The 20,438-nt window shown below is 45.3% G+C and overlaps 1 protein-coding gene across 2 annotated transcripts in view; it reads left to right on the top strand.

Annotated features, from left to right (window-relative positions):
- Positions 1-20,026: 20,026 nt before the first annotated feature.
- LPCAT3 (lysophosphatidylcholine acyltransferase 3) overlaps positions 20,027-20,438 on the top strand; it is a 37,954-nt gene continuing 37,542 nt past the window's right edge. Inside the window, exon 1 of one of the 2 annotated variants that reach the window (XM_082349222.1) lies at positions 20,027-20,280. In XM_082349222.1, coding sequence (XP_082205348.1) covers positions 20,130-20,280 — 151 coding nt within the window. In that variant the 5' untranslated portion in view covers positions 20,027-20,129. The remainder of the gene's footprint in view (positions 20,281-20,438) is intronic. The other variant, XM_082349221.1, reaches the window with a different exon arrangement.

Genomic DNA, 20,438 nt, shown 5'->3' with positions numbered 1-20,438 from the left:
TCCCCATGTTCACAAACTCTCTATCACCTGGCAACTTCCTCATCAGGCTGTGGGAGACTGTAACCACCCCAGCAGTGCCGTCTCCTGGAAGGAGCTCCTGCTGTTACCCAGATGCCCATTAAAGGCTAGAACCGCACAGTAACGTAAAGAGAAGCAAATACCGTCTTCTTGCTTTTTTTTTTTTTTTTTTAATGAGCTTGAAGGTTCAAAGAAGACTTCTTAGAGCAGGATACCCAGGAGCTTAAATTTTTATTTTTTTAAGTTTTAAATAATTTTTTTTTGGGGGGGGCCATGCTGTGCATCTTGTGGGATCTTAGTTCCCCGACCAGGAATGGAACCCATGCCCCCTGCAGTGGAAGCACAGAGGCCTAACCACTAAACCACCAGAGAATTTCCCCCTTCTTGCTTTTCGGTTATTCCTTTTAGGGAGTACCAGGGCAGCCTGTAGGTGCTCCAATGTCTGGTAGAGTTTTCAGTGACATGATTCCTACATCTTTTACATACAGGCTCTCCAGGTATGAATTGATCAGGGTCGAGGTAAAAACCAACTTGAGTGACGGGCACTGGGCAGTAATAAGAATGCAGTCAGTCAGCCAGTCCATCAGTCAACATTTACTGAGTATCTACTATGTGCCAGGCTCCGCTAAGCTCCGGATGCACAGTGTACCCAGAATGACATAGTCCTTGCCCATATAAGAGTCACAGCCCAGTGTGGAGAGTCTCACTTCAACTCTGATCCAGAGATTTTGTTATGAGTTGAGCATATCAGACCAAGTTCCTCCTTGCCTTTGGTTGCATTCTCTCCCAGGAAGCTCCTTGTGCAAATAGATTACTGATACACTCACCTTGCCCATTCCCCAGAGAGAGCCGGATAAGAATGAATCCCAAGTCAGGCTGGGACCACCATCCTCTGCCTCTCACTACACAGGTGAACTGATCAGAAAGTATGAGGCCACTGAGAGAAAATATGCCAAATGTGTTTGGTTTGCCTTATATAGTACTGGCCTACCCAGAATTTTTAAAATTTTTTAATTAGTCACCAAGATTAAAAAACAGAAGGTTCGGGACTTCCCTGGTGGCTCAGTGGTTAAGAATCCACCTGCCAATTCAGGGGACACGGGTTCGAGCCCTGGTCCGGGAAGATCCCACATGTTGCAGAGCAGCTAAGCCCATGCCCCACAACTACTGAACCTGTGCTCTAGAGCCCCACGAGCCATAACTACTGAGCCCGTGTGCCACAACTACTGAAGCCTGTGCACCTAGAGCCCATGCTCCACAACAAGGGAAGCCACCGCAATGAGACTCCTGTGCACTGCAACAAAGAGTAGCCCCACTCGCCACAACTAGAGAAAGCCCGCGCACAGCAACGAAGACTCAATGCAGCCAAAAATAAATAATAAATATTTTTTTTTAATTATAAAAAAAAAATACAGAGGGTTATACACACACACACACACACGCTTCCAGCTTCTTTGAAGGAAACAGAATATCTAGCCTGCAGTTCTACATGAGGCATACTCTATAATGTTTTCCATAGTCTCTACCACTCCCTATTGTCCCTGACTCTGAGGTCAACAGTCAGTTGTCATTCGTCACTTTGTTTTTCCTAGAGAAAGAGTAAAGGGAACAATGTTTATAGCCCTGTATATATCAAAAGTGGGAAAACAAGTTCACAAGATTAAGAAAAGTGGGACAGAACCTATTTCTTTATGGAAGTAAAGAATATTCCTACCAGATTATTACGAAAAAAACTTCTCCTGAAGACACCAAAGGGGAGCAGAATATGACACCCCAAAATATGCCTCTTTGGCGTAAGGATTATCTTGAGCTGGTTTTTGTTTTTTGGGTTTTTTTGGGCCACTCAGCGAGGCTTGTGGGACCGTAGTCCCCCGATCAGGGATCAAACCTGGGCCTTCAGCAGTGAAAGCAACTGGTCCTAACCACTGGACTGCCAGGGAATTCCCTTGAGCTGGTTATTTTTTTTTTTTTCCTTAGATGTTTGTTTGTTTATTTATTTATTTATTTATTTATTTATGGCTGTGTTGGGTCTTCGTTTCTGCGCGAGGGCTTTCTCTAGTTGCGGCAAGCGGGGGCCAGTCTTCATCACGGTGCGCGGGCCTCTCACTATCGTGGCCTCTCTTGTTGCGGAGCACAGGCTCCAGACGCGCAGGCTCAGTAGTTGTGGCTCACGGGCCTAGTTGCTCCGCGGCATGTGGGATCTTCCCAGACCAGGGCTCGAACCCGTGTCCCCTGCATTGGCAGGCAGACTCTCAACCACTGCGCCACCAGGGAAGCCCGAGCTGGTTATTTTTAAGAACATCAGAGAAGCTCTGAAACCAAGTAGAAGTTACGCTTTTGTAAGGGACATTTACCTTTGTAAGGGAAATCCCCATTTCTAAGTGTGTCTTCCTCTCTGTAGCAGGAAGAGGCCAAAAACTGAATCTCTAGAAACTCTTATCAATGGAGAAGGCAGGGACTGAGTACATAACAACCATACCCTCCTGTGCTTTGCTTGATGTCCTCCCTTAACTGGTTGCCCCTCCACCAACATCTTCTGTCTTTAGGGGAAGATGGTATTGAAGGCGATGACCTGGGCCATTTCTGGGAGTTACTCAGTTTTCCTAGGCATCTCCCAGATATACAGAAGGTATACATGTTTTTAAACTTCTGTTTTGCTTTTCTCTTATTAATCTGTCTTTTATTACAGGGGTGTCTCAGCCAAGAACCTAGAACATAGAGGGGAAATTACTCTTCCTCACCCATAGAAGTATTATACACACACTCACCCAGCTCCTTCTTATTACAAGTGGTTGATTAGGAGTATCCAAAGGAGATATTTTGAGTGTCTCTAATGCCAGATCACACCGTGGACTATCAGTGCTCTCTTTACTACTGGAAACGGTCATTTCTCACAGTTTTTATTCATAAGTGTCATTTTGGATTTGTTTGCTTATTTCTCATCCTGGCTCTCAGACCATGTTGGAAAGCGTAGGGGATGTTTTTCAAGAGAGTTAGCAGCTTCAGTTCAATCATTGCATCAGGACACTTTCTAACCAATTTGATGCATCCTTTGCTCTATCACATCTTTTCCTTCCAGGTGCACAGCATAGTCATCAGATATTTCTATACAAAATGATCACCATGATAAGTTCAGTCACCGTCTGTCACCGCACAGAGTTATTACAATTTTCTTGACTATATTCTCCATATTGTAAATTTCATCCCTGTGACCCACTTGTTTTGTCACTGGAAGTTTGTACCTCTTACTCTCCCTCACCTATTTCACTCATTCCCCTCAACCCCCCTCCCCTCTGGCAACCACCTATTTGTTCTCTGTATCTATGAGTCTGTTCCTGTGTGTAGTTATATTTGTTCAATTGTTTTGTTTTTTAAATTCCACATATAAGTGAAATCATATGGTGTTTGTCTTTCTCTGTCTGACTTATTTCGGTTAGCATAATACCCTCTAGGTCCATCCATATTGTCACAAATGGCAAGATTTTGTGCTTTTTAATGGCTGAGTAATAGTCCACTATATATGTATATCACATCTTCTTTATCCATCCATCTATAGATGGACACCTAGGTTGCTTCCATATCTTGGCTATTATAAATAATGCTGCAATGGGCATAGGGATGCATATATCTTTCCAAATTAGTGTTTTCATTTTCCTCAGAAAAACACCCAGAAGTGAAGTTGCTGGATAGTACGGTAGCTCTATTTTAAATTTTTTTGAGAAACCTCCATACTGTTTTTCCATTGTGGCTGTACCAATTTACATTCCCACCAACAGTGCACAAGGGTTCCCTTTTCTCCACATCCTCACCAACACTTGTCATTTGTTGTCTTTTTGATAATAGCCATTCTGACGTGTATGAAGTGACATCTCATTGTGGCTTTGATTTCCTTCACTGTGCAAAAGCTTTTTAGTTTGATGTAGTCCCACTTGTCTATTTTTGCTTTTGTTGCCCTTGCCTGACGAGACATATCCAAAATATATATATTGCTAAGACCAAAGTCAAAGAGCATACTGCCTATGTTTTCTTCTAGTCTAACAAGACTGCTCCCACTTCAGATGCTAATGACAAGTCCAGGTTGTTACCTTTGCTTCTGACCAACTGGCTACAAATCAGAGGCTCCCACAACCCCTTCTTGGATTTGATTAATTTGCTAGAGCAGCTCCCAGAACATTTACTTACATTTACCAGTTTGCTATAAAGGATACTATAAAGGATACAGATAAACAGCCAGATTAAGAGGTACATAGAGCAAGGTCTAGAAGGGTCCTGAGTATAGGAGCTTCTGCCTCCTGTACTGAGATGTACCACCAGGGAGGATGTACCACCCTCCCCAGATGTGGATATGTTCACCATCCACGAAGCTTACCAAATCTAGTCGTTCAAGAGTTTTTATGGAGCTTTAATCTCCAGCCCCACTCCCCTTCGCAAAGGTCAATGGGAGGGTCTAAAATTCCAGCCCTCTAATCTCTTGGACTTTCTGGTGACCAGCCCCATCCTGAGGCTATCTAGGGACCCCACCCTAAGTCACCTCATCAGCATAGGCTCAAAAGGGGTTTCTTACGCCCCTTATGGATGACAAGACACTTTGATCACTCAGGAAATTCTAAGGGTTTTAAGAGCTCTGTACCAGACACCAGATATGTTTGTTACACCACACTACTCAGTCCCCATTCTATATCAGGCCCCTCACTCTACTCTGGGACCTACAAAGACCAAGCAGACAATGTGAAAAAGTAAACTGGGTCTTTTTTTTTTTTTTCCATGATGGTGCTGTGGGGGGAGGAAAAATAATTTTCCCTTTATCCTTCCAGGTTCTTGGCTTAGACCCCTATAATAAAAGGCAGATTAACAGGAGAACTCAAGTCCCAGCAGGCCCCTAAGTGTGAGGTACTAAGTGTGACAGGTACACCCATGGACAGGCACACTGCAGTCTAAAAGATCTACTTGAGTTTTCTAACTTGTACACAGAGAAATTCAGGGACCATGTGTGGGAATGGATAGTATTGAGGGTGCGGGACAATGGTGGAAGGAACGTAAAGTTGGAGCAGGCCAAATTTGTTGTTATGAGGTCCCTAAGCAAAGACTCTGCATTAATGTTACAGTTAGGAAGGGCTCTAACAGCTTGGTTGGTTGGTTGGCTGAAACATGTACCCAAAGTTTTCACACAGTGAGTGAATAAGAAATGCCAGACCAGCCTTGGTTTAATGAAGAGGAAGGTGAGACAGGAAGCAGCAAGGCACAACCTTTAAAAGAATGACAACCATTGAGGACACGACATAAACTGGTTAGAACCAACTAGGTCCAAGATGGCTGATGAGGGACTTCCCTGGTGGCACAGTGGTTAAGACTCCGCTCTCCCAATGCAGGGGGCCCGGGTTTGATCCCTGGTCAGGGAACTAGATCCCACACACATGCCGCAACTAAAAGTTCACATGCCACAACTAAGGAGCCCCCCTGCTGCAACTAAGGAACCCGCCTCCTGCAACTAAGACCTGGGGCAAGCAAATAAATTAATTAAATAAATAAATTAAAAAAAAAAAACATTGTCTCCATGAAGGAGACACGCCATTATTAAAAAAAAAAAAAATGGCTGACGAGTTGACTTCCACTAGACCTTGAGCTTTAGTATCCGCTCATTGTAACACATCAGAAAGCTAAGTGACACACCCACAGGCTCCATGACAGTTCTGAGGCTGACCATAAAAGGCCAAAAAGTGGGCGGTGACCAAATTCTTGGAAATCTCCACCCCTTTCTCAAAATAGTTGGAATAATCCTCCCACTCATTAGCCTATGAAATTACCACCCCTATAAAAACTGACAGCCCTGTACCCTGGGACCGCTTGCCTTCTGAGATGGCCCACACTCTATGGAGTGTATATCTCCTTGAATAAACCTTCTTTCACTTTACTGTGGCTCACTCTTGAATTCTTTCCTGCGCGAAGCCAAGAACCCACACTTGGCAGCCATCCCAGGGACTCACCTGAGACCTGGGACTCAACCATCCTCTCCAGCCCCACTTTCTCTCCTGCAACAAAGGGATTCAAAGGCTCAGGGAGATTGGAATGTTCGAGTAGACTTGCCATTCAAGACCTATTCAGCCACCCTGGGAGGGTCCAGAAGACTCTTTCGCCACTACTGTGAGAAATAAATTTGTGAGGGGAGCACCAGTATCCTTGAAGCACTCTGTGATGGCCCTTCCCCAGAGGCCAGACCTCACAGTGAGAACTGCAGTCACTGAACTGGGAGACCTAAATGCAATGGGCATAATTGAATTCTGGGGTGGCAGGGGCCAAATGGCAGCATTCAACCCCCAAAGACAAGGTGGGTGGGGTTACCATAATGGACAGAAAGTCAAAGCAGAGATCAGAATGGTCTGACTGGCATAGACTTATGGCATTGACTAGTTGATCAGAGTGTTCCAGAAGTGAAATCGATAGGAAGCCTACTAAATTCTTACTTGATCTGGATAAGCAGAAATGTTTTAGGTCAAGTGAACAAAAGTCTAACCCGAATCTTAAAAACAGAGTCTTGGGCCCTTAGTCATCCCAGACTTGAGCCAGTTTATAGACCTTTGAATGAAGGAGAGGCTGGGTGCCCTCGAGGAAGCATCCTGGTACACTGTCAGAGACTTGTACTGTTAATCTTTCTCCCAGCCCTCCCCAAAGGGACCTATAGCCTTTTACCAGGGTAACTGTGTCTAGGGGAAAAGGAAATCATCAGACTTTGGGTGATACTGGACACTGGCTCTGAACTGACAGTAATTCCAGGAGACCCAAAACATCCCTGTGGTCCACCAGTCAGAGTAGACTTATGGAGGTCAGGTAACCAACGGAGTTTTAGCTCAGATCTTTCTCACTGTGGGCTCTGTGTGTCCCCAAATCCATTCTGGTTATTTCCCCAGTTACAAATGCATACTTGGATTAAACATACTAAGGGAATTCCCTGGCAGTCCAGTTGTTAGGACTCCATGCTCTCACTGCCGAGGGTCCAGGTTCAATCCCTGGTCAGGGTACTAAGATCCCACAAGCTGTGCAGTGTGGCAAAAAATAAATAATAAATAAATAAATATAAATATACTAAGCAGCTGGCAGAGTATCCACACTGGCTCACCTGTGGAGTGAGGGCTATTATGGTGGGAAAGGCCAAGTGGGAGTCACCAGAATGGCCTCTACCTAGGAAAATGGTACACCAAAAGCAATACCACATTCCTGCAAAGATTGCAGAAATTAGCATTGTCATCAAGGCCCTGAAAGGGGTGATGATTTCCACCACGTCCCCATTCAACTCACTTATTTGACCTGTGCAGAAGACAGATGGATTATCCTAAGTATAACCAGGTGAGTGACCCCAGCTGAAGCTGCTGTACCAGATGTGCTCTCATAGCTTGAGCAAATGAACATCCCCTGGTACCTGCCATGTGGCTATTGATCTGGCACATGCTTTTTTATCAATACAAAACAGAAGCAGTTTGCTTGCAGCTGGCAAGGCCAGCAATACACCTTCACTGCCTACCTCAGAGGCATATCAACTCTCCAGCCTATGTCATAATTTAGTTCTTGATCTGGATTGCCTTGATTGATTGATCTTGATTCCCTTCCACAAGATACCACACTCATCCATTACATTGATGTCATTATTCTGATTGACCTAGTGAGCAAAAATTAACAAATACTCTAGACTTACTGATAAAACATTTGCATGCAGAGGGTGGGGAAAAAATCCAACAGAATTCAGGAGACTTTACTTCAGTGAAATTCTAGGAGTCCAATGATGTGGGGCCTCTTGAGATATCCATTCTAAGGTAAAGGATAAGTTGTTGCATCTGGCTCCTCCTACAATCAAAAAAGAGGCACAATGCCTATTGAGCCTCTTTGGATTTGGGAGGCAACATAATCCTCATTTGGGTTTGTTACAAGTAACCAAAATCCACTAGTTTTGAGTGGAGATTAAACATGGGGATACCCTATAACAGGTCCAGACTGCTAGGCAAGCCGCTCAGCTACTGGGTGCCTGTGGTCCAGCAGATCCAATGATGTTGGAAGTGGCAGCGGCCGATAGGGATGCTGTTTGTGAAACCGAGTCCTATGATTCATTTATAATTAAAACTAATGCCTGGGTTTCTCTTCTTGTCTTTCTCATTCCTCTTTTGTTCCCTTCTGTCTTAGCGCATACCAATTTGACCACATATTTGCTAATCAATAAGGAGAATGAAGATCAGGTGACTTGAGCTACACTTTCCGATAAGCATCACTGTTTATGTGCTATTTAAGTTATCTTCCAGGGCAAGATGGCCTTTTCCAGGGTCCTCTCCCCACCCAGGTCAACAGACCAAAGAGCGTGGACTGCAGATGACTAAGATGATTAACCCCATCTCCTCTGTTCTTCCCCTTTAAAAACCCCTAATTTAGAGACCAAGTTGGAGTGGATCCGAGACTTGCTTGGCGCCCTGCAATAAAATTCTTACTCTGCTGCAGACACCCACTGTTGGGAATTCCCTGGTGGTCCAGTGGTTAGGACTCAGAGGTCTCACGCCGAGTTCCCTGATCTGGGAACTAAGATCCCTCATGCCACACGGCACGGCCAAAAAAATTCAATTCAATTCAATTCAATTTTAAAAATACCCACTCTCAGAGTTTGGCTTTTTGTGCTGTGGGCACATGAGCCCTTTGTTCGGTTTCATTTGGAGCCTTCAGCAGGCCCCTATAGGTGAATCGCAGGGCAGGCTCTTAGGATTTTGAAGCAAAGCCCTGCCATCCTCTGCAGATAACTACTCTGCTTTTGAGAAACAGCTCTTGGCCTGCTACTGGGCCTTAGTAGAGACTGAACGCTTAACCGTGGGCCACCCAATTACCATGCGACCTGAGCTGCCCATCATGAACTAGGTGTCACATGACCCACCCATAAAGCTGGATGTGCACAGCAGCATTCCATCACCAAATGGAAGTGGTCCAAGCAGGCTCTGAATGCACAAAAAAAGTTACATGAAGAAGTGGCTCAAATGTCCATGGCCCACACTCCTGCTACACTGCCTCCTCTCTCCAAGCCTGTACCTATGGCCTCATGGTGAGTCCCTACAATCAGTTGACAGAGGAAGAGAAAGCGAAGGACTCCTTTACAGATGGCATCACAGGATACACAGGTAGCGTTTGAATGTGGACAGATGTCCCTTTCTGGGACATCTCTGAAGAAAAGCAGTGAAGGGAAACCCCAGTGGGCAAAACATAGATTAGTGCAACTGGCTGTTTATTTTGCTTGGAGGAGAAATGGTCAGAGATGTGCAATTACATATCAATTCATGGGCTGTAGCCAGTGGTTTAGTTGGATAGTCGAACACTTGGGAGGAACACAATTGGAAAATAGATGACAAGGAAATTTGGGGAAAAGGTATATAGTAGGCCTCTCTGAATGGGCAAAAAGCATGAATATATTTTTGTCCCATGTGAATGTTCACCAAAGGGTGACCCCAGCAGAGGAGGATTTTAAGAATCATGTGGAAAAGATGACCCATTCTGTGGATATCAGTCAGCCTCTTCCCAGCCACCTATCACTGCTTAGTGAGCTTTGAACTAAGTGGTCCTGGTGGCTGGGATGGAGATTATGCATGGCCTCAGCAACATGAACTTCCATTCCCCAAGGCCAACTTGGCTATGGTCACTGCTCAATGCCCAATCTGCCAACAGTGGAAACAAACACCAAGCCTCCAATATGGCAACATTCCCCAGGGGTGATCAACATGGTGGCAAGTTGATTACACTGAATTACTTCTGAAACCACACAACTCAGATTGGGACTTGAACCCACGGGCCAGGACTCGAACCCAGCCAAAACCCAAAGTGGGACGTGAACCCACTGTCTTTTAATTGAGATCACACCACACATGTGGTCTCAGGACTTGATGAAACTCAGATTCTTTAAGTCTCATCGCAGAAAGAATTCAGTGAGAAACAAAGTGATAGGTAAGAAGTGGATTTATTTAAAGAGATACATATTCCATAGACAGAGTGTGGGCTATCTCAGAAGGTGAGAGGCCCTAAAATATGGGGTATTTTGTATTTATGGGTTAGGTAATTTCAAAGGCTAATGAGTGGGAGGATTATTCCAACTATTTTGGAGAAGGGGTGGAGATTTCCAGGAATTGGGCCACTGCCCACTTTTCGGCCTTTTATCGTTAGCCTCAGAACAGTCATGGTGCTGGTGGGTGTGTCATTTAGCATATGCTAATGCATTACAATGAGCGTATAATGAGGCTCAAGGTCTACTGGAAGTCGAATCTTCTGCCATCTTAGACCTAGTTGGTTCTAACCAGTTTTTGTCCTGTCCTCAATGGCTATGTCATTCTTTTAACGGTTATGCTCTGCCCCCTTCCCTCCCGTTTCACTTCCATCATGGAAGGCCAGCATTTTGTTCTTACTGCGATTAGACACTTCAGATATGGATTCGCCTTCCAACTTGCAATGCTTCCGCCAAACCTATAATCTGTGGACTTACAGAAAGCCTTATCCACCATCATGGGTGGATAACATTGCTTCTTATCAAAGAACTCACTTCACAGCAAAAGAAGGGCAACAACAGGTCCATGTTCATGGAGTTCACTGGTTTTATCATGTTCCTCACCATCCTGAAGCAGCTGGCTTGATAGCTTTTGTAGACTTTTGAAGACTCAGTTACAGTGCCAGGTAGGTGGTGATGGGGCTCAGGACAGGTCACCCCAAGATGTGTCAGGCTGACATGCAGATTATTTTGAGCTGAAAACAGCAAGACCTAAAAGACTCAGGAAGAACCTTTGAACAACTCCCCACTGTTATTGCCCAAAAGAATTTAAAATAGGAGGGCTCTCCCAGGAAGGAGTTATAGATAACTATAGTAAAGTATAAATTAGGTGTGGTAGACAGGGAGAAACCTAGCAAGGCCCATTTGATCAAAGTCCTCTCTGTGTGCCATTGTCTTCGGATCTGTTTGCCAAATATTAACTCTTTTTATCGTCCTGTGAATTACCTTACTTCCCTTTGAAGGGTCAGACTCCTTGTCCTTAGTCTAGAATAATATATATTCTTCATCTTGCCTTGCTGTCTTTGGAATTCTTCATGCTTATGTGGATTCCCCATGCGCATGTAATAAATTTGATTTTCTCCTGTTAATCTGCCTTATGTCATTTTAATTGACAGCCAAAAAGAACTAAGAGGGGAAAGAGGAAGAAATTCCCCTCCCCCACAGTGGTTTTGGGGAAGAAGAAATTGTCCTCTACCCTTCTAGGTTCTTCTGGCTGGTCTAAGAATCAAATTGATGTGAGCCAGAGTTACAGGAGAAAATCAAACAAAAGTTTAATAGCATGTTTACATGGGAGAGACCCAGGAAAACTGAGCAACAAAATGGCCAAAACCCTCACCTTAAATAGCATCTTCAGCTAAAGACAAAAGAAAATGGTGGGGACAATGGATGGGACTTCAAAGGGGAGGAAAGAAATTCATATGGAGGTGAAAAAACAAATGTTTGGTAAACAAATGTTTTCTGGGCTGTGCAGTTACTGGACACAGAGTCGACTCTGATCTCAGGCCCTGCAGAGAGTTTCCCCCACCACACTCAGCCCATATTCTTTGCAAATATCTCTGCTGATAGGTCTATTCTAGGAACAAACCCTCTATCTGAATTGTTTTAGGCAGTTAGGGAGAAGGTCAAATGTTCTTCCTGAGTCTTTTAGGCCTTGATTATTTTCAGCTCAAAATAATCCACATGCCAAAGAGACATTTGGGGATGACAAATTTTGCTCCCCTACAGTGGTCATAGCTGGCAAGGCTGGGGCAAGGTCCTCCAGAAAGCTGGATATGCTCTGAATCAGCATCTAAAATATTTCACCCACAGCCAAGATTCATGGGTCCAGGAATCAAGGGGTGGAAATGGGAGTGGCAGTGATCGCTACTAATCCTAGGAACCCACTAGCAACATTTTTCCTTCTTGTCCCTGTGTCCTTATGCTCTGCTGGCCTGGAGGTCTTGGTTCAGAGGAAGGAATGCTTCCACTAGGAGACACAACAATGATGCCATTGAACTGGAAGTTAAGACTGCTGCCCGGCCACTTTGCCTGTTGATTTAGAGGCACGAGGAACTCAAAGAAGGGAGTTATTGTGCTGGCTGGGCTGACTGACCCTGACTTCCAAGGGGAAACTGGACTGCTTCTCCACAATGGGCATAAGGGAGAGTAAGTCTGCCATACAAGAGATCCCTTAGGGCTTCTCTTCCCATTACCATGCCCTGTGATGAAGGTCAATGGAAAACTGACAATCCAATCCAGGCAGGACTATTAATGACCCAGACCTCTCGGGAATGAAGGTGCGAGTCACTCCACCAAGTAAAGAACCACAACCAACTGAGGTGCTTGCTGAAGGCAAAGGAAATATAGAATGGGTAGTAAAAGAAGGTAGTTATAAATACCAACTATGGCCACGTGACCAGTTACATAAAGACTGTAATTATCAAAAGTATTCCTCCTTGGAACTAGTGATGTAAGCCTCATGTCTACTCGAAGAAGGCGGTCTTTTCCCCTCCCCCTCTCCTTTGACTATAAAACTGTAGGGGCTTCCCTGGTGGCGCAGTGGTTGAGAATCTGCCTGCCAATGCAGGGGACACGGGTTCGAGCCCTGGTCTGGGAGGATCCCACATGCCGCGGAGCAACTAGGCCCGTGAGCCACAACTGCTGAGCCTGCGCGTCTGGAGCCTGTGCTCCGCAACAAGAGAGGCCGCGATAGTGAGAGGCCCGCGCACCGCGATGAAGAGTGGCCCCCGCTTGCCACAACTCGCACAGAAACGAAGACCCAACACAGCCAAAAATTAATTAATTAATTAATTAATTAAAGAAATATTAAAAAAAAAAGCAAAATTGTACCCCACTTAATCCACAGGGCAGAGCTCCCTCGCCTGCCCGCTTGCATCTCTTACAAGCGTCCTATATTAACAAATCTACTTCTTGCCTATCAAAAAAAAAAAGTATTCCTCCTTACTTTGTTATGAATTTATATATGTACATATTATGTTTTTTTCCCTCTTATTCCCTTATCATGTACCATAATATATATTGACTTTCTTTCATAGAATTGTGATTTTTTTTAACTTAGGCTCAGTGATTTCCCCTCATTAGAATGAATCCCCTGCTCCTCACTAGCCTCATGACATCCATACGTCATGTTATTTCTACCTCCCCTTGCATTCTTTCTTTCTTTGGCTGCGTCGGGTCTTAGTTGCAGCATGCGGGAATTTTTGTTGCTGCGTGCAAGCTCAGTAGTTGTGGCTGCACGCGGGCTCAGTAGTTGTGGCACACGGGCTCTAGAGAGTGCGGGCTTAGTTGCCCCACAGCATGTGGGATCTTAGTTCCCCGACCAGGGATCGAACCCACATCCTCTGCATTGGAAGGCGGATTCTTAACCATTGGACCACCAGGGAAGTCCTGAACTTAAGTGTTTTTAATTTTACATCATAGTATTGAAGTTATGAGAGATCAAGGAGAAGAGTAAACATCACTCAAGGACTTTACCTCATCTTCTGGGGAAGGGGTTGGTGCATTTTCAGTTGCACACAGGATGGTTGTATCACGTTAGGTGGAATGATGACCTTGTTGTCTTTATTTGGAGAATAAGTATGGCTTAAGGACACGCATATGAGTGCCACATTGACAGGGGGTAGACTCGTGATGATTAATTTTATGTGTCAATTGACTGGGCCATGAGGTGCCCAGATATTTGGTTAAACATTATTCTGGGTGTGTCTGTAAGAGTGTTCCTGGATGAGATAAACATTTGAATAGGCAGACTGAGTAAAGCAGATCATCCTCCCCAACGTGAGTGGGCCTAATCCAGTCCTTTGAAGGCCTGATAGAATAAAAGGCTGAGTGAAGGAGAATTTGCTCTCTCTGCCTGCCTTTGAGCTAGAATATTGGTCTCCTCCCGCCTTCAGGCTCAGACTCGGCCTGAAAATAACACCTTCGGCTCTCCTGGTTGTCAGGCCTTCAGAATTGTACTGGAACTAGACCATTGTCTCTCCTGCATCTCCAATTTGCTGACTGTGAATCTTGGGACTTCTCAGCCTCCATATTCGCATGGGCCAATTCCTTATTTTATATATATATACTTATATATATGTAGTTGACCCTTGAACAACATGGGGGTTAGGGATGCCAACCCCTTACACAGTTGAAAATCTGTGTATAACTATACAGTCGACCCTCCGTATCAGTGATTCTGCATCTGCTGATTCAACCAACTATGGATCGTGTGGCACTACAGTATGCATATAGTAAAACAAAATCTGCGTATAAGTGGACCCACACAGTTCAAGCCTCTGTTGTTCAAGGGTCAACTATATACATTTATCCTACTGGCTCTGTTTCTCTGCAGAGCCCAGACTAATACAGAAGCTTAAGCATGTTCTTTAAAGACATAAAACTATTCAAAATATAGATTATCTAAGAGTTTTTTTTTTTTCTTGGCCGTGTCACGTGGCTTGTGAGATGTGGGATCTTATTTCCCCAACCAGGGATTGAATCCGGGCCCTCGGCAGTGAGAGCACAGAGTCCTAACCACTGGACCACCTGGGTATTCCCTAAAAGTACTTTTTTAAGCAGACCATTAGAAAAATACTTTTAGGGACTTCCCTGGCGGGCCAGTGGTTAAGACTCTGCGCTTCCACTGCACAGGGCACATGGTCGGGGAACTAAGATCCCACATGCCGGACTTCCCTGGTGGCACAATGGTTGAGAATCCGCCTGCCAATGCAGGGGACATGGGTTCGAGTCCTGGTTCGGGAAGATCCCACATGCCGTGGAGCAACTAAGCCCGTGCACCACAACGACTGAGCCTGCGCTCTAGAGCCCGCAAGCCACAACTAATGAAGCCTGCGCGCCTAGAGCCCGTGCTCCCAACAAGAGAAGCCACTGCAATGAGAAGCCCGCGCACTGCAACGAAGAGTAGCCCCCGCTGGCCGCAACTAGAGAAAGCCCGCTAGCAATGAAGACCCAATGCAGCCAAAAGTAAATAAATAAAATTAAAAAAAAAAAAGATCCCACATGCCACATGGTGTGGCCAAAATAAATAAATAAACAAATAAATAATTTTAGAAAAGAAAAGAAAAATATTTTAAAACAAAGAGGAAAACTTCTCATAAAGATGGCAAATTAACTTGCCTCTTGTGCCTAAAATCCCACTAAAATATAGTAAAGGGTGGGGCGGAGAAGGTATAAATCTATAGGAACAAAGTGAATGGAAGAAGAGCAGATGAAACATTTAAACACAGTTTTGAAAAATGGAAAGAAGGTGGGGTGTAGTGATGATACCGCCCAGGGGAAGTAGCTGATGAGGAACCAAAACAGGAGGAATGGCCTGAAAGCCTAGACTCCAAAAAGGTGGACCCTCAAGCCCCCTCCCTACCTAGCACAGCCAGGGAAGTACCCAACCCCACCACCACCAGGCAGAGAATTGATGCTATATTCTCTGCGAAAATGGATAGGAAAGCCTCTGGACCCAAAGACATCAAGCATTGCATGGAACAAGAGAGAGATGTACACCCATGAAACAGACGTACATCTTCCAGGCAGGAGACTGGCAGACTCCTCTCTGAAGAGACTGAATAATCCTAAAGAATAAAGCCTCCAGGGACTTCCCTGGTGGCGCAGTGGTTAAGAATCCACCTGCCAACGCAGGGGACACGGATTTGATCCCTGGTCCGGGAAGATCCCACATGCCGCGGAGCAACTAAGCCCATGTGCCACAACTACTGAGCCTGCACCCTAGAGCCCGCGAGCCACAACTGCTGAAGCCCGCGCACTCCAGGGCCTGGGTGCCGCAACTACTGAGTCCGCCCACTGCAACGAAGAGCGCAGCAATGAAGACCCAACGCAGCCCTAAAATAGAATTTAAAAATTTTTAATAAATAAACCCTCCACATACAGACATTTGGAAGTTTCTAGGTCAAAAGGGGAGCTCCCAGCCCAATCCCCTTCAGGGAAATTCACCAGTCAACAAGCCCTACTCAGGGCCCATGTATCCAATCAACTTTGTAATGCCTTGTTTGTATTTGAAAGGACAGTCGGCATCTTAAAAGAGATAAAAGAAACAAAAGGAAAGCAGAAATCCTGAGGGAAAAGGAAAAATGCAGGGAATGAAAGACGAAGAAATATAAATAAACAAATAAAAAATCCCCCAAAATCCCTAATTAATCTTCTCAGAAGGATAGTATAGCAAAGTTCATCCATAAAACAAGAATGCTGTGGGGAAAAAAAGACACTCTCTCAGCATAAAGAGTTCTTGAAAATTAAGAATTTGAGATGGAGGGAATTAATTCCCTGGAGGTCCGTGGTTAGGACTCTGCACTTCCACTGCAGGGGGTGCGGATTCGATCCCTAGTGGGGGAACTAAGATTCTGCAAGCTGGGCAGCGCGGGTTAAAAAAAAAAAAAAGGTTATTAAAAATGAGATGGAGAAGGGAGAGTACATGTAACTATTAAGGAATAGTTGGTGGCCTTTGTGTGAATAGTTTCATAAGTAGTGAAAATGAGTACCAAGTTCTAATAGGCATAAAGACTGGTGGGTAAGTGTCTTAGTCAGGGTAAGTTAAAGCAGTAACCTTAAATCTTGGGGTTTAATACCACAAATGTTTATTTTTTGCTTAAGTTAAGTGTTGAGCAAGATGCCAGTTGGGCGGCTTCCTCCATCTCATACTATACCAGACAGGACGCATGGCCTCTGTATGTGTTACTATCTAGGGAAGAGAGAAATTTGGGAGTCACACTGGCTGTGCACCTCCTGGGCCAGGAAATGACACTTCATTTCTGCTTATATTCCATCGGCCATAACTAGTCACGTGGTCTCAAGCTTACTGCAAGGGGGTTGAGAAGTTGTAAACTGATACCTGGATATTGAGTGAACTCCAACTAGACTGTTTCTCCACAAGTACGGTAGGGAAGGAAAAGAGGGCAGTAACCTCAGAGAAAGGCAAGATGTTTTAAGGTGGGAAGCCCTGCAGATAGTAATAGATAGTAGAGGTCAATGAGCCAGAGGAAAGGGAGTAGAAGGAAATACTGAACTCGCTAAAGAAGGAAGGGCAGGGCAGGGAAAAGCAGTAATGAGAGAGGAGGGATTTCACTAATACCTTATGCTTATTTCTATACAGACACATCCACTTTGGTTTATAATTATCTTTTCATGCATCTCTTCCCCCATACACAGAGCTTCCTGTGGGCAGGGACTGTCTCTTATCGATCTTTGCATCGATGGACCAGCACAGAACCTGACTTACTAAGCCCTCCATGAATGTGCTTCATTATAAAGTAAGAGGCCATATAATCTTAATCTTCTCCCACTCACCAGCTCAGCAGCTAGTGTAACTGGAGAAACAGGTGCTGCGTCGGAACAGTAGGAAGAATGAAGGGAATGTAGCTGATCAAACACCTGAGGGGAAAGGCAAACAGGAACCTGTTGTGTCAACGGAGATACAGCCTCTTGCCACACAGACTCTTGTCTTGGAAAACCAGAGGTGTAAGAAGGGGCAGACATATTACCTAATTGCATAAAACGAAAAGAAACCGACTTCCTCTATTTTTAAATAGGGTCCAACTAACTAGATGCTTTAATAAATATATTTACTTATTCAGCAAATCAAAGATTTTAAGAGTCTTAAATAACATTTAGCCAAACACTTCAATTAGGCAAAATCTAGTAAAATTGAAGGTGTGCAAACCTTACAACTCATGATTCCCCTCCTGGTTATAAACCCTAGGGGGGTGTTTTCTACACTGAGCAAGTAGTGATATCAAGTTAGTGGATCCTGATGAGCAATTTTTTTAAGGAATTAAAATAGAATAGAAAATATAAGAGAACACATCACATACACACGCTGCACGCATGCGTGTACATATTAGTTGCATAGTGTATGAGCATGTGTGTATACTGGATAGCAATGTGTTTCCTACAATAGACTCCAGTTAATTAAAAAAAAAAAAAAACCGTTTGGAGTTACAGCCCTAGAGAAATTTTCACTGTTGCTTAAAGGAGAATGTCCACAGCAGCCATGTTTGTAATAGAAGAAATACATGAATAGGAAGTGATCCAAGTATTCCTCAACATAATCATGAAAAATAATTGTGGTATAATCATACAGTGCAATGTTACTTCACAGTTAAAACGACTATATTACAGCTACATGTAGAAACATGAATGTCTCAATAAAGATGTTAAGCATAAAAACAAGTTGCAAAATGATACATTCACTGTAACCATAAATATAAAGTTTAAAAGCATGCAAAACTATTTTATAATTGTTTCTGGATATATATACAGAGTGTAAAGTATAAAAATAGGCATGGGGTTGATAAGTACCAAAGTCAGAAAGGAGGTGACCTCTGAGAAGGGAATGAGGGAAATGCCCTGTGGAAGGGATACACCAGGCTCTTCAGCTGTACATGTGATGTTTGTTTCTTTTCTTTTCTTTTTTTTTTAATTTATTTTTGGCTGTGTTGGGTCTTCGTTTCCGTGCGAGGGCTTTCTCTAGTTGCGGCAAGCGGGGGCCACTCTTCATTGCGGTGCACGGGCCTCTCACCCTCACGGCCTCTCCTGCTGCGGAGCACAGGCTCCAGACGCGCAGGCTCAGTAATTGTGGCTCACGGGCCTAAGTTGCTCCGTGACATGTGGAATCCTCCCAGACCAGGGCTCGAACCCGTGTCCCCCCGCATTGGCAGGCAGACTCCCAACCACTGCGCCACCAGGGAAGCCCTGCTGTTTGTTTCTTAATCTGGGGGATGTTATATTATTCTTGACTTCTCTGATTTTTTTTTTAAATTTTGTCCCCCCAAAAAGAGGAGGGAGGTGAAATTTAAGGTTTCAATTCTGTCTCTGCCACTTACCAGGGAAGGAACTTAGCGAGTTCCTTAATTTCTCCAAGCCTCTGTGTCTGTAAGAGGACATCGTAATAATAAATATCCTGTTTCATAATCAATTAAGTGAAATAATATGGATATCAGAGCTGCATAAAGCGCGAAGTGCTATAGAAGTATTAGCTGTAATTGTACAAGAATGCTCCACGAATTCCAGTGGTTACTGGAAACTCTTAGTGTTCCTTTGTTAAGTATTGTCACGGAACCTTGTTCCTTTCTCTTGCAATTACACTCTTTATATGACCGTGCGCCATCCCCACTCCACAGCTTTGGGCTCAGAGCCCAGCACAGGCCCTGGCACATTTTCGTTAGTCTAATCTGAACAGTGGAAGTAAGAATGGGAAGCAAGGTAGGAAGAAAGGACTTTTATTTTGTCTTCAGTCTCTATCCTCTTTGCACTTTGATCTTGAACCTGTATTACCTGAATAGTAACAAACTAGTTTGATTTTTAATGAAAATCATAAGGATTAAATCAGCATATCTTAACTTCATCGTCTCTTGGGGGAAGGTAAAGTTTTAATACAGGAAGTTACATGAAATCAAAGGAGCAGGCAAAGAGCGCTGGGGGCGCCGGGCTCTCCCCACCCTCGGGGAGGGAAGGCGGCATGTCTAACGGTTCAAAAACGGCCGAGGCGCCGTTAGGGGGCGCTCGCGAGGCCGCGGCAGGAATTCCCGCCCTCCCGTTACATGCCCCAGTAACCCCGACGCGCCGGCGACCGAGAGTAACCTCGCGGTCGGGTGACGGCCCCCCCGCCCTGACTCTCGCCTGCTCCTTCTCAGCCAATGGGGAGGCAGCGCTCGAGCCGGCCGGACTCTCGCCCGCCCCGACTCCTCCCCCGAGCTGTTAGAACTGAGTTGTACCTTCGCCGCGCCGCCGGCTTCTGATTTTTCCAATCACGGGTCTAGTTCCCGATTCCAAGCCCCGCCCCCGGCCTGCCCCGCGTTCATTCTAGGCCCGAGTCACCTTTGCCTTACAAACATTCGGCCCCGCCCCCTGCCTACCTTGCGGCGTGAGGCCCCGCCCCCTGCCCGGGCCGACCAATGACCGGCTGATCCCGGAGCCGCTGGGCGGTCCTGCAGCCAATGCGCACGCCGTGGGCGGGCTCCGGCCCGGAATTGGGGGTGAAGCTCCAGCGTTGTGCCCACATTTGGGGCGCGCGGAGCTGAGGGGTCCCCGGGGGGCGCCCGGAGCTAAGATGGCGTCCGCAGCCGAGGGGGACGTGGGAGTGGTGGCGGAGCTGGCGACGGTGCTGCGGTGGGGTTTCCAGAACCTGAGCCTTAACAAGTTGGCGACGTCCCTGGGCGCGTCAGAACAGGCGCTGCGGCTCATCATCTCCATCTTCCTAGGTAAGGACCCCTCGCGGAGTCCCCAAGGAACGGGGAAGTGACCGCCCCCTCTTCCCGGAGCCGCTGGGAGGGCTTTGTGGGGTGCAGATGTGAATCCTAGAACACACCAACCAGCTGTGGAGAGGAAGACGAGTCTAGTCCCGAGTCGTGGGCGCTGT

This window comes from Balaenoptera borealis (assembly GCF_965194805.1).
Source record: "Balaenoptera borealis genome assembly, chromosome: 13".
NCBI lineage: Eukaryota > Metazoa > Chordata > Mammalia > Artiodactyla > Balaenopteridae > Balaenoptera > Balaenoptera borealis.
The sequence above is the reverse complement of the archived record's forward strand: the minus strand, read 5'-3'. Positions and strand labels throughout refer to the sequence as shown.